This window comes from Hypanus sabinus, chromosome 10 (genome assembly GCF_030144855.1).
Source record: "Hypanus sabinus isolate sHypSab1 chromosome 10, sHypSab1.hap1, whole genome shotgun sequence".
In the NCBI taxonomy this organism is placed as follows: Eukaryota; Metazoa; Chordata; class Chondrichthyes; order Myliobatiformes; family Dasyatidae; genus Hypanus; species Hypanus sabinus.
In genome coordinates this window covers 111,177,744-111,197,512 of record NC_082715.1, presented here as the reverse complement: position 1 = coordinate 111,197,512, position 19,769 = coordinate 111,177,744, and the positions used below count along the sequence as shown (strand labels likewise).

General features: G+C 40.0%; 1 protein-coding gene across 1 annotated transcript in view; it reads right to left on the bottom strand.

Annotated features, from left to right (window-relative positions):
• The window catches only part of LOC132401348 (dynein axonemal heavy chain 8-like), an 895,336-nt gene that overhangs the window by 560,070 nt on the left and 315,497 nt on the right, over positions 1-19,769 (bottom strand). The window contains exon 28 of the mRNA XM_059983478.1: positions 8,719-8,845. Within this exon, the coding sequence (XP_059839461.1) occupies positions 8,719-8,845 (127 nt within the window). The remainder of the gene's footprint in view (positions 1-8,718; positions 8,846-19,769) is intronic.

Below are 19,769 nucleotides of genomic sequence, written 5' to 3'. Positions count from 1 at the left end.
AGTGAGAAACATTGTCCAGAACTGTCAGGATTTTTTGCAGGGTCATTTGTACTACTACAGCATCCAGTGTTTCCAGAGGTCAGAAGTACTAAAGAAAATTAAATGCTGGAAATATAAACCACATCAAAGATTAATGACAGGGACACCCTACCATATACCTTTTCTGACAAGTTCCACAAAGAACACACACAAAATGCTGGTGGAACACAACAGGCCAGGCAGCATCTATAAGGAGAAGCACTGTCGACGTTTCGGGTTGAGACCCTTCATCAGGACTAACACGCAAAGTTCCACAAAGCATCACTCTGCCTTCTCTGCAGATTATATACGAAATGTTCAACATTGCTTTTGTTTTATTAGATTGAATTAAAACAAGGAAAGGTCAGGAAGAATTTTTTTACAGGGTAAAATAATTGGAACTTTCTTTCCAAAAAATGTGGTGCTGATTCAAACAAATCTTTGAAGAACAATTTTCAGATTTCTAGATCATTGGGATCTCTTCTGGGGAAGGTATGACCTATACAAAAAGGATGGGTTATACCTGAACTTGAGAGGGATCAACATCCTTTTCGGCAGGTTTGTATGAACTGTTTGGGAGGGTTTAAACTAATTTGGCAGGGGGATGGGAACCAGTGTGATAGGACATAAAATAAGGCAGTTGGTATACAAGTAGATCCAGTGTATAATTCAGAAAGGGATAAAAATTTAACTTCTGGTAATGTGTGGGCAAAACTATGATGAATATAGGACTGAGGGTGTTACATTTGAATGCATGCAGTATATGGAATAAGGTAGATGATTTTGTAGCACAGTTGGAGATTAACAGGTATGATGTGGGCATCGCTGAGTTGTGACTGAAAGAAAATCATATTTGGGAGTTTAACATCCAAGGATGCACATTAAATCAAAAGGATAGACAGAGGAGGTGGGTAGCTCTATTTGTAAAAAATTAGAACAAATCCTAAGAAAGATGTGACATACGATCAGAAGATATGGAATCCTTGTTGGTAGAGTTAAGAAACTGCAAGGGTAAAAAGACCCTGATAGGAGTTATAGACAGGATGTGGGTTATAAACTATGGCAGGAGGTGGAAAAAGCATGTAAAAAGGGCAATGGGTTGGTACTGTATTTTAAGCAAAGAAATTTGTAAAATACCTATGAGATGGCTTTTTAGAGCAGCTTGTGGTTGAGCCCTCTGAGGAAAAGGCAATTCTGGATTGAGTGTTGTGTAATGAACCAAATTTAATTAGTGAATTTAAGGTGAAGTAAACCTTAGGAGGCAGTGATCACAATATGATAGAATTCACCCTGTAGTATAAGAGACAGAAGGTAAATTCAGATGTATCAGTATTGGAATAAAGGCAACAACAGAAGCATGAAAGAGGAGCTTCCAAAGTTAATTAGAAGGGAACCACTACCAGGAATAATGGCAGAAGGGCAATGGCTAGAGTTTCTGGAAGCAATTCAGAAGGTAGTGGCTAGATACATCCTGAAGAAAATGTATTCCAAAGGGAGGATGAGGGGACCATGGCTGACAAGAGAAGCCAAAGACAGCTAAAACGTGTTGTGTTCATTATTGTAGGATAGTGCAGTGCATGCCAGGACACCAGTATGCAGGATACTCAACTAAACTTTATTGATAACCTTACTTGTACAGTATGTAATCTTCTCCCATGTGAGGGCATAGGAGTACCACTGTTAACTACCACTACATCTTCCCTTCTTGAAAAAAAGAAAAACTAGGTATGTATTTCTTGTCTATAGAACTGAATTGAATTTATAGTCACTGAAATTTAGCTATTCAGTTTACTTTACCCAAACCACGTAACTTATGCTCCTTAAATAAACATAAAAAAGAATCACTAACATTATAATTGTCTTTCTCTTTGTTTTTAATGGTATCTCACTCTCTTTGTCAAAAAAAGAATGCCAACATTATAACTGTCTTTTTTTTTTGTTTTAACAGTCTCTTTTTGTTTTCCTCCCTTTTCCATTAATTCCTTTTTTTTTAAAGAATAGTCTCATTTTATACAATGTTTTCAACAGTAGAACTCTTTTTTAAAATCATAATAGATTACCCGAACACTCCGGCAAAGTGAAATGATTATTCTGCCTCTTTAGTCACTTGCCCTAAGCTACTAGGCCATGGAATATATCTCCGTGGTGGGACAGATCTACAACCCGATCTGGTATAGATTCCTGGAAGTGTTGGAGTGGGTGGATATTCTTGAACAGGTGCATCCACCTCAGGTAAGTGGTCCTCGTTATAAGGTTCAGGCTACTCTATTTCTTACTCTACTTTTTGTGAACTTTGAAGGCATAAGAATGCAAGCTTGTTCTACCTATTTTCACCCGTGAGTTCTAATCATAAACAATTCTGGTTCTTGCTGCTGGAATATTGTTCCTTTGATGAATTGGTCTGAAACCCAAACACCTTCATCACTCCTGAGTGGCGACCAAGATTTTGCAATGTCTGAGATCACTCGTGCTGTGTTCTCTCAAAATTTCTCACTTTGTCTAAATTTGGTAAGTGAGGTTGGAGAAGGGAAAGAAGAACAGACAGGCTTGTTCTCGGTCTCCAGCCCATTGACAGCTCTGATGGACAATAGCCATTCGCAAAAGGCGTGGAGCAATAAGCCAGCAGTGATTTGTAGGAGTCTATTGCTTTCAGTAGGGACTTATAACAATTTACATTACTCTTTCTGCTTTTTCATTTGCCTGTGGGTACCGTGGACTGATTGTCTGGTGTTTGAGCTCATAGTTCCTAGCAAAATCTTTGAATTCTGAGCAGCCAAATTGTAGACTGTCGTCTGACACAAATGTCTCCGGTACTCCGTGGCAAGTGAATACAGCTTTCAGGTGCTGTGTAACTGCTGTTGAGGATGTAAAGGACAGCTTGGACACATCAACATTTTGTGAGTAGTAATCCACAGTAAGCAATTATTTGTCTCTTTTCAGCTTGCAAATGTGTGTGCCTGTAATTCTGTGGGACAGAGGGGTCAGGGTGATTTTTGTGCAGTTTTTCTGCATGCTTCACACTGCCTTGCATCATCTCCTGGCTGTGTGCTCAGACCAGACCACCATATTGATTGCCTTGTTCTTAGAGAACATTTTTCAATGCCTTGATGTCCTTGGTGGATTTGACTAGTGATTTTGGCATGCATAGAAGCAGGAATGATAAGTCTTGAGAGACATGGAGAGCATTTCACTTTCGAGCCAGTAAGGTTTGAGTTTGTGAGCTCCTTTTGGAAAAGTTGACCATCCATGCTCACAGTATTGCTGCAGATTTAGTATTTTTCAACTCAGTGCAAATTTTATCCAGTTTACTCTGTAATATAGGAAAGCTTTCACATACCTGAGCTAAGTAGAATTTGGTATATTTCAGAGGGTGGAGTCAGATTCCATCCACACACTTTTGTGTGACATCTCAACAAAGTGTCTGGATTGTGAAAGGTTTTCCAGAGACATGTTCAATGTCATAACAGAAATGTTTAAATCTCACTCTGAATCTTTGCATATGTGGAGGTAAGTCATCAAAGTGTTTTGATACCAAGACGCTGCCAAGTGTTTTTTTTTTGTTTTTTTATTTCAAGTAGGAATTTAGTGCCTATTAAGTAGCAGCTGAAGCGTTCACAAGCCCGCGTGAGAGCCAGCATCTCATAGAAACATAGAAAATCTACAGCACAATACAGGCCCTTTGGCCCACAATGCTGTCCCAAACTATGTACCTATCCAGAAGCCTCTTAAAAGACCCTATCATATCCACCTCCACCACCGTCACCAACAGCCCATTCCATGTACTCACCACTCTCTACGTAAAAATCTTACCTGTCATCTCCTCTGTACCTACTTCCAAGCACTTTAAAACTGTGCCCTCTCATGCTAGCCACTTCAGCTCTGACTATCCACACTGGGTAAAAGCTTCTCATCATTTTATACACCTCTATCAGGTCAACTCTCATCCTCCGTCACTCCAAGGAGAAAAGGCCGAGTTCACTCAACCTATTCTCATAAGGAATGCTCCCCAATCCAGGTAACATCCTTGTAGATCTCCTCTGCACCCTTTCTATGGCTTCCACATCCTTCCTATAGTGAGGCGACCAGAACTGAGCACATTACTCCAAGTGGTCCAGGGTCTTATATAGCTGCAATGTTACCTCTCGGCTCTTAAACCTAATCCCACAATTGATGAAGGCCAATGCACTGTATGCTTTCTTAACCACAGAGTCAATCTGCACAGCAGCTTTGAGTGTCCTATGGACTCAGACCTCAAGATCCCTCTGATCCTCCACACTGCCAAGAGTCTGGCCATTAATGCTATATTCTGCCATCACATTTGACCTACCAAAATGAACCATCTCATACTTATCTGGGTTGAACTCTATCTGCCACTTCTCAGTCCAGTTTTGTATCCTATCAATAATAAAACAATTAGTCATATAAATATGTAAAAACAGCAGCAATAAAAAAAATGAAGGAAGTGACCAGTACAGGATGTGTGAATCTGTGAATTGTGGAGTGGTGGGAGGGAGTTATGGTATGGGATTAAAAGAGGATGTGTATGTGTGCTGGGTGGTAGCAGGATGTTAAGAAGTCTAACAGACTGTGAAAAAAGCTATTACCCAGCCTTACAGTTCTGTTTCTTATACTACAGTATGTTCTGCCTGACTGTCGGATGTCGAAGAGGTTGTGGAAAGGATGGGAAGGGTCTTTGATAATGCTGGAGGCACTGCAAATGCAGATCTTCTGATATAAGTCATGAAAGAGAAGGAGAGAGACCCTGATGATGTTTTCAACAGTCCTCACTATCCATTGCATGGATTTGCAATCTGATGCATTCCAATTTGAGAATAAGAGGTCAGTTTTGAGAATAAGAGGTCAGTTATTTAAAACAGAGTTGAGGAAGAGCTTCTTCTCCCAGAGAGTTGTGGAGGTGTGGAATGCACTGCCTCGGAAGATGGTGGAGGCCAGTTCTCTGGATGCTTTCAAGAAGGAGCTGGATAGATATCTGATGGATAGGGGAATCAAGGGATATGGGGACAAGGCAGGGACTGGGTAATGATAGTGAATGATCAGCCATGATCTCAGAATGGCGGTGCAGACTCGAGGGGCCGAATGATCTACTTCTGCACCTATTGTCTATTGTCTATTGTCAATTTGCATGTCAGACAATGATGCAGCTGGTGAAGAAACTCTCGATGTTGGTCCGGTAGAATGTGGTGAGATTAGGAGGGTGAGCCTATATTGTCAAATATATCATTATATCTGTCAAAATTGTATGGTATCATTCAAGGTGTTTTCTCCTTGATGAATCAGGAGGATTTTTATCTTTGGAGAGGAGGAGGATGAGATGTGACTTGATAGAGGTATCTAAGATGATAAGAGAATTGATGAAGCGGACAGCCAGAGACTTTTTCCCAGGGTGGAAATGCTTAATACCAGGGGGTACAATTTTAAGGTGATTGGAGCATAATATAGGAAGGATATCACAGAGAATGGTGGGTGCTTGGAATGTGCTGCTGCAGTAGTGGTTAAGACAGATATATTAGAGACTTTTAAGAGACTCAGGATAGGCAGATGGGTGAATGAAAAATGGAGTTCTATGTGGAAGGAAGCATAGGATTGGTCTTGGAGTAGGTTAAAACTTAAACACAACATTGTAGGCTGAAGAGTCTGCACTGTACTTAATTGTGTATTAATTCTATTAATCTGTTTGGTTTCTCCAATATAGCAGAGCACCAAGTGCAGTTTCACTAGATTGGAAGTGAAAATGAATTACTGTTTCACATGCAAAGGTTGTTCAGATCCTTGGATGGTGGGAAGAGAAGAGCTGAAATGATAATGTGAAAGGTAAAACAAAAATGCTGAAATACAAGGAGTGGTTTATAGATGTAAGAGCAGACTAGGAAATCACAAAGAGAACAGCCCATTTAAACTGCTTAATGAGTAGGGGGAGAGGAAGACATACCTAGTGACAGGATCTGTTGGAGCTGGTGCAAATTACAAATTGTGATCCATTGACTATGAAGGTTAGTGTGGCTGAAGGTGAGGAACAGGGAAATTCCATCCTTGCTCTGGGCAGGTAGCAAAGGGATGAGAGAAGGAATGTGGGAACTGGATGAGATGCAACTGAGATTTTAGTCCACTATTGAGTAGCTAAGGTCATGGTTCCTAAAGAAGGAATATGTTTCAGAGGCATCTGTATGGAAGGTTTCATCATTGGAGATGGAGGAATTGGAAGAACGGAATAGAGTTCATACAAAAGGCAGGTTAAAAGGAAATATGGTCCAAATAGCTATGGGATTAGGGATGTTTTATGGCTAACCTTCCTCCCGAGATGGAAACAGAAAAATTTAAGAGATGAATCAGGAAGATCACGTGAAGATGAGTGGAGGATGAAAATTGGCAACAAAAGTAATGAAATTTTCTAGTTCTAGAAATGCAGGAAGCAATATTAATGCATTCACCAATGTACTAGGGAATGATTTCAAGAAGGAAGTCTAAGTAGCACTGAACAAAGGCTGTTTCATGCTTCACACAAAAAAATCTTGGGTTTGTGGGCCTGGGAAAATTTGTTCTGGAGAAAATGAGTGAGTGAAGGAGATGTTGTTCCAAGTGTGAACTACACTTAACTACATGTCAGCCGTAGCTTCATCCTGTCACAGATGTTAACTTTACTTGATCCTCCACCTTCTCTACAACTTTAAACCACCTTGTTTTAACCAAATATATTAACTCTGTTTCTCTTCCCACTGGTGCATTTATCATTCTCCAAGCAGTTTAAGAATACCTCACAAGTACAGTCTTGTGGAAGTAAAAAGTAAATATTTTTTTAAAATGCACGTTGAAGTCATTTTTGATATTAACTTCAGATCCTAAACTGTTTGATATGTCCACTTTTTAAAAGGATGATATATTTAACATAATAAAATTGTGTATGAGGAACACTCAGAGTAAACCACATGGATAAGGCATCTTGATAGAAAGGTAGAGGGGAATTAATGAATTTTTCTAAGTTTTTGGTACGCAGTTTTTAGAATAATCTTTGCTACACACCAGAAAATATATGTTTCAATGCTTTCAGACTACATGTGGGTCTGTTATCTCATCCTGCATGGAACGAAATATAATTTGTAGTGCTGAAACAGACCCTATACAGTTAAATAGTTCCAGCATGGAGTAGATAGTCCAAAAGGTCTATTTCTTTGCTGTATTTCTCTATGACTCTATGGAGTATGTTACCCTTATTGTATTTAAGCTCTCTTCTCTCCATTTGAATGATCTTTTTCTAGACTACTTTTTATCCTTCTGAGCCCTTCCCCAATATGTGTATGAGTATTCATATTAAGTTCATCAATAATATGTGCAGCAATACATTTTAATTTCTTGTTACTCTATGTAAAGAAGTAACTCCTAATTTTGATGCATTAGATTTGTTAAAACTTACACTTGGCAGGATTAAATTCCATCTGCCAAAATTCCAACCAGCTTTCCAAGTGATCTATGCCCTGCTGTTGCTTTTGTGTTATCCCAAAATTGACTAATAATTTCTCCTACATTCACATTGAAGTTATTAATATATACCACAAATAGCAAAGTCTTAACACCAATCATGGAGGTACACCACTAGTCACAGTGCGGTGTTCTGGTTTCTGCTCACATTCCAAACATGTGCTCATAACTTAATTTTCAACTTTAAATCAACCCTAAATTGTAAAAGGATCAAAGAGAGCTTGATGTTAGGTGAGAGGGAATTAGTCGCAGAGCTACAGGCTCATTAAGAAAAGAGGGAGTGGAACTGAGTAATAATGAGGGGGGGATCTCATTGAAACCTGTTGAATATTGAAAGGCCTAGGTAGAGCGTATGTGGAGAGGATGTTTCCATTCTTGGGAGAACCTATGATCAGAGGGCATAGACTCAGAATACAAGGAAGTCCCATTAGAATAGAGATGAGGAGGAATTTCTTTAGCCAGCAGGTGGTTAATCTATGGAACAGAGCTGAAATTAATATTAAAAAATCACTCAAGACATGGATATTTTACACAGTCTCATTGTCCATGAATTGTTACCTTCTAGAGCTCTTCAATGGCCAACATAATCAAAGGCCCCACCCACTCTGGTCATTCTCACTTCTCCCTATTCCCATGGGGCAGAAGATACAAAGCTAGAAAGCAGATACCATCAGGCTTGTCAGTTTCTATCCCGCTGTGATAAGTGGACTTATGAACTCACAACCTACCTCACTGTGGACCTTGTACCTTATTGTCTGCCTGCACTGCACTTTCTCTGTAACTGTATGGCTTTACTGAGCATTCTGTTATTGTTTTCCCTTATACTATATCAATGCACTGTTGTGATGAAATGATCTGAATGGATGGCATGTAATACAAAGTTTTTCACTGTACTTCAGTATTTATGTCAATAATAAACCAATTTACCTTCTGCACCACCTAGTCTGCCATGTCTATTTAGTTTAATTATTTACTCAACATTTCTAACCTACTTTTACTAATACTAAGTTTTAATAACTTTTAATACTAAATTATATTAAAAGATAAGCATAACTTGAATTGTGAAAATCAAAAACAATTCAGAAATTTGAAATATGGTCCAAGGCAATTAGCTTCAATCTGTAGATATAGAAATGGTAATATTGAAGTACATTTAAAATTTATGAAGATTCGCAGTTAATATAAAAATTGTGCTTCAACTCTTACCTGTGTTCAGTTCAATAAATTCTACTATAATGCTGGGGGTGACTTCCTCAATTTCTTGCTGAATAGAAGCATAGTACTTAATTTTTTCCCGTAGTTCATACAAACTGGGATTACTATCCATAAATACCTATGTAAATCAGAAAGAAATTCTGAAGTTACATTAACACCACAAAATATTTTTGGGTACTTTATCTAAACAAATATGCAATTTGCTGAAGATGTCCAATGCTAAAAAAATTATTATGCAATATCATCACATTTTCTTCACTATAATAAATTGGAGTTTTTTATATGATAGTAACCGTTCATGTTCAGTTTCAATTTGAATATAGATTTTAATGAAACTTCAGTCATGTTCGGGAAATAACTATTGTATCATTGCCAAGTGCAGGCAAAAGTCAGTTATTACACTGACTGTCAATTGGGTATTGAGTGTGACCTGCCATTCAATCATGGCTGTTTTTATTTTAACACTCAGTTCCAATTCTCCCTGTATAACCTTAATTCCTTTATTAAATGAACCTATCATATTGCCTTAAATATACCCAGTGAGTCTGTGGTAATGAATTTAACAGAGTGCAGAACTAATTGAAGCAATGACCCTCCTAATTAATTTAATACTCCTTTCCAGCACATTGACCTTATCTCCCCCCACCCCTTTTCTGCAAATTCATCTAAAAGTTTCTCAACACTTTTGTTCTATCTGCCTCTACCACCACCCATAGCAGTGCATAACAGACCTCACTACTCTGTGTAAAAAATCCTGCCTCGCACATCTCCTTTGTAATTTACCTGTCACCTTAAATACATGCACTCTCGTATTAGACATTTCAATCTGGGGAAAAGGGTGCTGATTGTCTAATCTATATGTGCCTCACATAATTTTATAAACTTTTGTCAAACCTCTCCTCAATCTCAGTTACTTTGGAAAAAATAGCCCCAGCTTTTCTTCATAGCACATGTCCTACAAACCAGGCAACATCCTGATAAACCTCCTCTGTACTCTCTCCAAAGTCTCCTTCCTATAATGAGGTGACTAGAGCTGAATTGCATATAGTAAATGTGGCCTAACTAGATCTTTATTAAGCTGTAACATAACTTTCTAGCTATTGAATTTAATGTTACAACTAACAAAAGCAAGCATGCCATACACCTTCTTTACCAACTTATCTATGTACTCCATCATCTCTCTGTTCTGTTGACAATTATCAACTGATCTAGGTTAGGCAATTTACCACACAACTCATAATTAATCAAAGTTTGCACTTTATGTTCTCTGCACAAGTATCAATGTAACTATGTTGACTCTAGATCAACAACTTAAAACATGAATTCTACTGTTCCCTCTGTACCAACATTCACTCAGACCAGTTCTCCAATTTATAACACTGATAAAGGGGATCTTCCATTGGCCAAATGATTGATCCTTCTTCTCCCTGCCCCTGGTATGGGGATCTTCCTTGCATTAGTTAATCTCTGGAGTTCTCACCACTTTGAATTCGAAGCCCATCATTCTTGTGCTTTTTCCTTAATAACCTCATTGGCTATGGTCTATCTGGTTAATATGTGTCACCTTCCCATTGGCCCTAGTCCAAGCCAGCATCATTTTATTCCCCTTCTCAGAAGTGACAACATGTAATTAATGTCTATTTGTTCTGAGTCAGAGCAGACCAATCAGTTACTCAGCTTGGGTTACTCAAGCCTAGTAACAGACTCCCCTATTCATAAGCTTGCATGTTCTTTCTTACCAAAGAACACTTCACAAAATAACTTCTGATTTGGAAATTAACTTTAGTTCAGCAGATTATCAGGAACATCATTGTATCCATTTTAAAGCACTTTTATACAGCTATTCTCAAACAAAATCAGTTCACAAGATAGCTCATAAAATGGCAACCTCCATTCCTTTAACCACATGGCAAAAACAATACATTTGGTTTGTCTACTTCCGCTATCCTCGACTTATTCAAGTTCAATATTTTCTTCCATACTTTAATTCCTTCATGACCAGCAGTTCATTAATGCTGTTAAGAATTCTTTCATCAGCTCTGTACTTTTTCCATTTATGCTGGATCTCTAAATGTAGCACCTTACACTTGCCTTGATTAAACACCATCTGCCATTTCTCCACCCTTTTGTGCAAGCAATTTATATCTCGCAGTACCCTCTGGCAATCTCTGCTGCAATCCACAATGCCACCAGTCTGGGTGGAATGTAAACCTACTTACACACACAGCAACATATTCATCAAAAACATTTATTGATATGGCAAACAATAGAGATCCTAGTAATAGATTCCTGTGGATCACCACTAATCATAAACTTCCATCCAGAATAAGACCCATCGTTCACTACCCTCTGTCTTCTCAGTTAAGTATCATGGATCCCATACATTCTAATTTTCTGGATGAGCCTACCAAGTAGGACCTTGAAAAATATCTTATTAAAATCCGTATATATAACAACCCCTGCTCTTCATCAATCACCTTCATCACCTCTTCAAAAACATTAGTCAGATTAGTCAGTCATGATCTGCTCCCCACACACCATGCTGACTGTCGCTAATTAGACCATGCTTCTCCAAATGCTCATAAATCCTGTCCCTAAGCATCCTCTCTATTAGTTTCCCTATCACTAATTATCCCTATTATCCTTCTTGAACAAAGGATAAATATTAGCTGTCTGCCAGTCCTCTGGCACCACAACTGGAGCTAGCAAAGATACAAAGATTTTGGTCAAGGCCCCAGAAATTTCACCTCTCACCTCTTTCAAATACATGAGGTACATTCCATCAGGCTCTGTGGACATATCAGGAGATCAGTCTCCACTGAAGTCTAGGACTGATGTGCAAGTCGGGTAATCCTGACCTATGCAAAAATTCAAGATAAAACCTTCATAAAGCTGCCAGGCATGCAAAGAGACAATACCAGTCCAAAACTGAGTCCTGAACCAACCACCAGGTTTGATAGGGTTTACATCCTACAATAGGCAACAGAACAAAGTCAGGCAACATCCCCAATAATACAGCATCTCTTCCTGATGAGCTTAATACATCTGTGCATATAGAAACATAGAAAACTTACAGCACAATACAGGCTCTTTGGTCCACAAAACTGTGCCGAACATGTCCTTACCTAAGAAATTACCTAGGGTTACCAATAGTCCTCTATTTTTCTGAGCTGCATGTACCTGTCCAGGAGCCTCTTAAAAGACCCTATCGTATCTGCCTCTACCACCATCACCAGCAGCCCATTCCACGCACTCACCACCCTCTGCATAAAAAACTTACCCCTGACATCTCTGTACCTACTTCCAAGCACCTTAAAACTGTGCCCTCCAATGCTAGCCATTTCACCCTTGGGAAAAAGCCTCTGATTATCCCCATGATCAATGTCTCTCATCAACTTATACACCTGTATCAGGTTACCTCTCATCCTCCGTCGCTCCAAGGAGAAAAGGTTGAGTTTACTCAACCTATTCTCATAAGGCATCCTCTCCAATCCAAGCACCATCCTTGTAAGTCTCCTCTGCATCCTTTCTATGCTTTCCACATCCTTCCGATAGTGAGGCTACCAGAACTGAGCACAGTACTCCAAGTGAGGTCTGACCAGGGTCCTATATAGCTGCAACATTACCTCTCAGCTCCTAAACTCAATCCCACAAGTGATGAAGGCCAATGCACTGTATGCTTTCTTAACCACAGAGTCAACCTGTGCTGCAGCTTTTAGTGTCTCATCAACTCGGACCCCAAGACTGCTCTGATCCTCAAAACTACCAAGAGTCTTACCATTAATACTATATTCTGCCAGCATATTTGACCTACCAAAATGAACCACTTCACACTTAACTGGGTTGAACTCCTTCTGCCACTTCTCAGCTCAGTTTTGCATCCTATCAATGTCTCACTGTAACCCCTGACAGCCCTCCACACAATCCACAACACCCACAACCTTTATGTCATCTAATCCATCCCTCCACTTCCTCATGCAGGTCATTTATAAAAATCACGAAGAGTAGGGCTCTCAGAACAGATCTCTGAGGCACACCACTGGTGACCGACCTTCATGCAGAATATGACCTGTCTACAACCACTCCTTGCCTTCTTTGAGCAAGCCTGTTCTGGATCCACTAAGCAATGTCCCCTTGGATCCCTTGCCTTATTACTTTTTCAATATATCAAACAGAAAGGGAATTAAATGTCACCATCAGTTCCAACAGTCTTCAATGTACCTATATCTTCAGTTACCATTATAGATATCAGTCTTCAGACAGTGAACCTGCTGTATGTATCTGGCCCAGATAGATTTCCTGGCTATGTCCTAGGTACTTACAAACATTTTTAACCTCTCCCAACTTCAATTGGAGGTAACCATCTGCTTTATGAAAACCATGATAATCCCGAATTTAGCATGCATTAATGACTATTAGCTGGTGGCACTGATATTGACCATCATGAAGTGCTTTGAGAAGCACACATCAGCTCCAACCTTTCAAATAGCATCAACCCACTGCAATTCACCTTCTGCTGAAATGGTTCTATGAAGTATGACATCTCCCTGGCCCTGCACTCACCTTTGGAGCATCTGGATAGTAAAGGAACCTACAAGGGGTTATTGTTACTGACTACAGCTCTGCCTTCAATACAACTATTCCAAGCAAACTCATCTCCAAACACTTAGACACAGGACTCAAAACCTCCCTTTGAAACTGGATCCTTGACTTCCTGACCAACAGATTGCAATCAGCTTGGCATCAAATGTTCTGTTTGAGACCACAAGAAATCACAGAGAGTGTGGACACAACTCAGCATATCATGGAAACCAATTTCTCCTTTGTGGACTGTCTATACTTCTCATTGCCTTAATAAAGCAGCCAACATATACAAAGATCACAATTACCCTGGACATTCTCTCTTCTGCCTCCCCATTGGACAGAAAATTTAAAAACATCTTAAAACATGTACTACCAGGCTCAATGACAGTTTCTAGCCTATGAAATGGACCTCGTACCATAAAGATAAACTCTTGACTTCACAATCTGCCATGTTTTGGCCTTGCACCATATTGTCTGCCTGCATTATACTGTTGAATATTTAATATTTCAATAGATCACCTAGCTTGGTAAAATGTTTGCAGACATTTTCGCTCCAGTCAAGAAACCATCTTCAGTGCACAGTTCAGGGTGTTGTCATCTCAGAATGCCAGCTTATATGCTCCTCTGGTTAGCTTGTGCAAAACATTGAACAGTTTAGCAGTAGAAGATTCTGAAGTAGAAGTGTGGTTCTCTACAGAAAGAGCTATCAACAACCACATTGACATAGATCTGGTATATGAACCTTTACAGGGAAAAGAGAAATAACAATGTCAACATTCAAAGAATCACCAATAATCTCAGGATCTGGACAGTGAAGCAAGCACTTCCAATGGACCTCACTTGAAGCTAGCCAGTTAGAAACTTCTACTGCTAAACTATTCACAGTGTTTTAACCCAGCCAACCAGATCATAATATCTAATCAATATCCATTTGGACCCGGGAGGAGTATACAAGCCGGCATTCTGAGGAGACAACACCTTCAACTGAACACTGATGCTGGCTTCTCGAATGGAGCCAAAACATCTGTAAACATTTTACCAAGCTTGACGATTAACCAAATTTCCAAATAGCCTACTCAGGCTACCAATATTCCACAATATTTCAAATATTTCAGTAGTATTAGTTGTTTGATTAAGCATTATTGTTCATTTAAATAATACATTATGGGTTATAAATAAAAGCATACATCATGCATACATCATGACACTACCACGTCATACGTGCATGCTTCGCTTGAAGTGAACATGAAGTCAGATTCACTTTTTCAATTCTTGTCTTTTCCTTTCAATTAGTTTAATGTTTTGGAATTACAAAACATAATATATACTTACTCTGTAATTGTAATACTTTATTCTACATTATTCACACCATTCTTTAAGAAAGGAGGAAGGCAGCAGATAGGAAACTACAGACCAATTAGTCTGACCTCAGTGGTTAGGGAGATGTTGGAGACAATTGTTAAGGACAAGGTGATGGAGTACTTGGTGACACAGGACAAGATAGGACAAAGTTAGCATGGTTTACTTAAGGGAAAATCCTGCCTGACTCAGCTGTTAGAATCCTTTGAGGAGATTACCAGTAGGATAGATAAAGGGCATGCAGTGGATGTTGTGTATTTGGACTTTCAGAAGGCCACTGACAAGGTGCCACACATAAGGTTGCTTTCTAAGTTAAGAGCCAATGGTATTACAGCAAAGTTACTAAAACAGTTAGAGCATTGGCTGATTGAAAGAATGCAGCTAGTGGGAATAAAAGGATTCTTGTCTAGTTGGCTGCCAGTGACTAGTGGTGTTCCCTAGGGGTCAGTGTTGGGACCACTTCTTTTTATGGGGTATATAAATGATTTAGATGATGAAATAGATGGCTTTGTTGCCAAGTTTGTAGATGATATGAAGATAGGTGGAGGTGCAGGTTGTGATGAGATACAGGATGCATAAGGACTTAGATTAGGTGAATAGGCAAGAAAGTGGCAAATGAAATACAATGTTGGAAAATGCATGGTCATGCACTTTGGTAGTAGAAATAAATGTGTGGACTATTTTCTAAATGGGGAGAAAATCCAAAAATCTGAGATGCAAAGGGACTTGGGAGCCCTTGTGCAGAACACACTTGCAGATTGAGATGGTGGTGAGGAAAGCAAATGAAATATTAGCATTCATTTCAAGAGGTCTAGAATATAAGAGCAGGGATATGGTGCTGGGGCTTTATAAGGCACTGGTGAGGCCTCACCTTGAGAATTGTGAACAGTTTTGAGCCCCTCCTCTTAGAAGAGATATGCTAGCATTGGAGAGGGTCCACAGGAGGTTCACAAGGATGATTCCAGGAAGGAAAGGGTTATCATATGAGGAACGTTTGATGGCTCAAGGTCTGTACTTGCTGGAATTTAGAATTAAATGAGGGGGATCTCATTGAAACCTTTCAAATGTTGAAAGGCCTAGACAGAGTAGATGTACCAAGTATTTTTCCCTTGGCGGGGGAGTCAAGAACAAGAAGGCACAGTCTCAGAATAGAGGGGTGTCCATTTAAAACAGAGATGTAGAGACATTCCTTCAGCCAAAGTATGGTGAATTTGTGGTATTTATTATCGCAGTTAGTTGTGGAGGCCAGGTCGATGGTTATATTTAAGGCAGAGTTTGACAGGTTCTTGATTGGATACTGCATCAAAGGTTGTGGGGAGAAGGCTGTGGAGTGGGGTTGAGAAGGGAAAAAAAGGATCCGCTATGATTGAATGGTGGAGCAGACACAAAGGGCCAAATGGCCTAATTCTTGTCCTATGTCTTATGGCCTTATGACCCAAAATTGCTCACCATATTCCTTGTGTGGTCTGAATGATGCCTTACTCTATATTCTTGCTTTTATATTCTCTCAAAATGAATGTTAACATTGCATTTGCCTTCCTTACTACCGATTCAACCTTCAAGTTCATCTTTATGGAATTCTGCACTAGGACTCTTAAGTTCCTTTGCACCTCTGATTTCTAAATTTCCTCACCATTTGTTAGAAGAAATAAAGGTGCAGACAATTTTCCAAAGTATGTGGTCATACACTTCCCCACACTGCATTCCATTTGCCTCCTCCTTGCCCATTTTCCTAATCTGTCCAAGTCGTTCTGTTGACTTTCTGTTCCCTCAACATGATCTATGAGAGTCTAAGACAAGAGTGCACAGCCTCAGGATAGAGGGGTGTCTATTCAAAACAGAGATGCAGAGAAATTTCTTTAGCTAGAGAGTGGTGAATTTTTGGAATTTGTTGCCAAGTGCAGCTATGGTGGCTAGGTCGTTGGGTGTATTTCAGGCTGAGAATGATAGCTTCTTGTTTGCACATGGCATCAAAGGTTATGGGGAGAAGGCCAGAAAATGGGGTTGAGGAGAACTAAAAAGGATCAGCCATGATTGAATGGCGGAGCAGACTCAATGGGCCAAATGGCCTAATTCTACTCCTAAGTCTTATGGTCTAATGTTCTGCTATTGCTTTCCTTTGATCTACCTCAATGCACTAATGCAGGGAAATAATCTGTATGAATGGCATACAATGGCATCCAATGTACTTCAGCATATGTGACAATAATAAACTAATGTATCAAATTAATTCACTAATTTAATGTTTTTCAAGAGACCTAATACAGCTTTATCCGCAAGGGATTGGTTCCAGGACAAAAAATGCGGATGCTCAAGTCCCTTATTTAAAATAGCATAGTACAAATGTATTTGCATATAACCTATGCACATCCTCCCATATACAGGCAGTCCCTGAGTTACGAACGCCCGACTTACGAACAACTCGTACTTACAAATGGAGGGAGGAGGACACTGTCCGCCATTTTATGTCATTGCCATTAATACTGTGTAACTTTGTATTTGGCTTAAATATTTCTTAGCAAGATTCATCCTGACCCCTCCCCCTGTTCCAGTCAGCACAGCCCCCACTTGTCCCATTTAACCTAGCTCAGTGCGGGTGGACTTTAGGACCCGGGGGAGCAGAGGATCTGCCGCCCAAGGCTGCTGCTGAATCTGCAGTTTTCTGTTCTGTTGACAGTAAACGATCACGATTGAAATGAAGTGTAAATAATAAAGCGATTGGAAAGAAGTGAAACGGCATCAGTCATTGGAAAAGTGTTAGACTACAGTCGGTCAACGATCGAAACAATTTTAAAGGATGCAGGTAAAGAATGACGTGAGAATAATAGAGCATGTGAAAGGCCCTGCCCCAATGAAAGCTACAACTATTACTAAGCAACGCAGTGGTTCAATTACTGAAATACATACGTTTCTTAAGTGTTTTATATGCATAGAAAAGTAAAGTATATACTATATACTAAGACAAATGTTTGACTAACTGACGCTAAATAATACTGGATGTACCAGTTCTGACGTATGTACAAACCCCACTTAAAGATGGACTCAGGAACGGAACTCGTTCGGAACCCGGGGTCTGGCTACTTTAAATCATCTCTAGATTACTTATAATACCTAATACAATGTAAATGCTATGTAGATATTGTTGTACTGTAATGTTAAAGGAATATTGACAAGAAAAAAAACATGTTCCTCTAGCTCACAACACAAGCAGCGAATGAACGAGACACGAGGTGAACAATAATCAAATAAGTAAAACTTCTAATCATCTCTAGATTACAGAATTTATAACACCTAATACAATGGAAATGCTATGTAAATAGTTGTTACACAGTCTCGTTTAGGGAATATTGACAAGAAAAAAAAAACTGCATGTTCCTCTTGCTCACAACAGAAGCAGCGAACGAACGAGACGCCGATTCTCCCGTGATCTTTACGTTCTTGAGGCTGTAGCGCTTTACATAGCTAGCCATCCCTTACTAGCCTTAAACTCTTCTCCCGCTCTCATCAACTCCGTCACAGTAGTGCTCACAGAGACTAAGAGCTTTTTCACGTATAATTTGGCTATCGCCAGGGTTATGTTTCTGAGACATGTCCTCTAGCCACACACTTAATGCTTTCTCAGTCTTCGCAAACACTTTATCATGAACCAGAGAGACCAGTTTTGCTGTTGTAGGTGCAGCACTACCACTTCCACGAATTTCAGCTTCTTTCTGCTTTATTATGCGAATGCTCGATTCATTCTTAGCGACCTTAACGACGCTTCAGAAAACGACGTGCCAATTTTCAAAAGATCTAATATTTCTACTTTCTCAGCGAGAGCTAGCACTTTACGCTCTCGTTTAGCCTTTGAGGAATTGCTTTGACCACGTAATTGCTTTTTAGGAGTCATTTTTTCACAGGAACAAAGTAGCGAACGAAAAGGGTGCGAGGCGAACAATTCTCAAGCAACAAGAGCTGGAAGAGCACTTCCGGTTTTTCTCGATTCGCGTTTGGTTGAATTCACGCATGTTGAACTCGCGGATAAAGATGCCCTGGCACCTAGACACGCTGCATTCTGATCTCACTGTCTTTTCCTCAGTGACACATTTCTTGGCATCAAGACTTGCATCCTTGTCCTTTGCTCTTACTAGAACAAACCAGTCCTGAACTCTGTGCACTTAATCTTTTAACAATCTCTACATGTTAGATATAGAATTGGTTAAAAGCTGTTGAGTTGCCTGAAAACAGCTCTGCCCAAATATCTTCTGGCTGATGCCCTCATAATTTGTCCTCCTCCAATTTCATACTTTCCCAGCAACACACATACAATGCTGGAGGAACTCAGCAGGCCAGGCAGGTAGCATCAATGCAAAGAGTAAATGGTCGACATTTTGAGCCCAGACCCTTCATCAGGATTGGGGAAAAGATGAGAGGTCAGAATAAGAAGGTGGGGGGAGGGGTGAAATAAAGAGCTGGGAAGTAGATAAAAGAAATAAAGGGTTGGAGAAGTGAAAATCTGATAGGGGAAGGTATAAGACCATGGAAGAAAGGGAAGGGGAAGGAGCACCAGAGGGAGGTGTTGAGCAGGTAAGGAGATAAGTTGAGAGAGGGAAACAGGAGTGGAGAATGTTGAGGGGGGAAGGCAATTATCAGAAGTTAGAGTAATCGATGTTCAAGCAATCAGGTTAGAGGCTACCCAAATGGAATACAAAGTGCTGCTCCTCTAACCTGAGTGTGGCTTCATTACAGCAGTGGAGGAGGCCATAGACTGACATGTCGAATGGGAAGTAGAATTGAAGTAGGTGGCCACTGGGAGATCCCACATTCCTTGTTCAATGAAGCAGTCTCACAGGCTACGTCGTGTTTCACTGATGCACAGGAGGCCACACGAGGAGCACTGAATACTGTAGATAACCTCAACAGACTTACAGGTGATGTGTTGCCTCACCTGAAAGGACAATTTGGGCCCCGAATGGTCGTGAGGGAGGAGGTGTGAGAGCAGGTATAGCATTTATTCCACTTGCAAGGATAAGTACCAGGAGGAAGATCAGTGGGGAGGGATGAATGGAGAAGGGAGTCACGTAAGAAGTGATACCGGAGGAAAATGGAAAGTGGGGGTA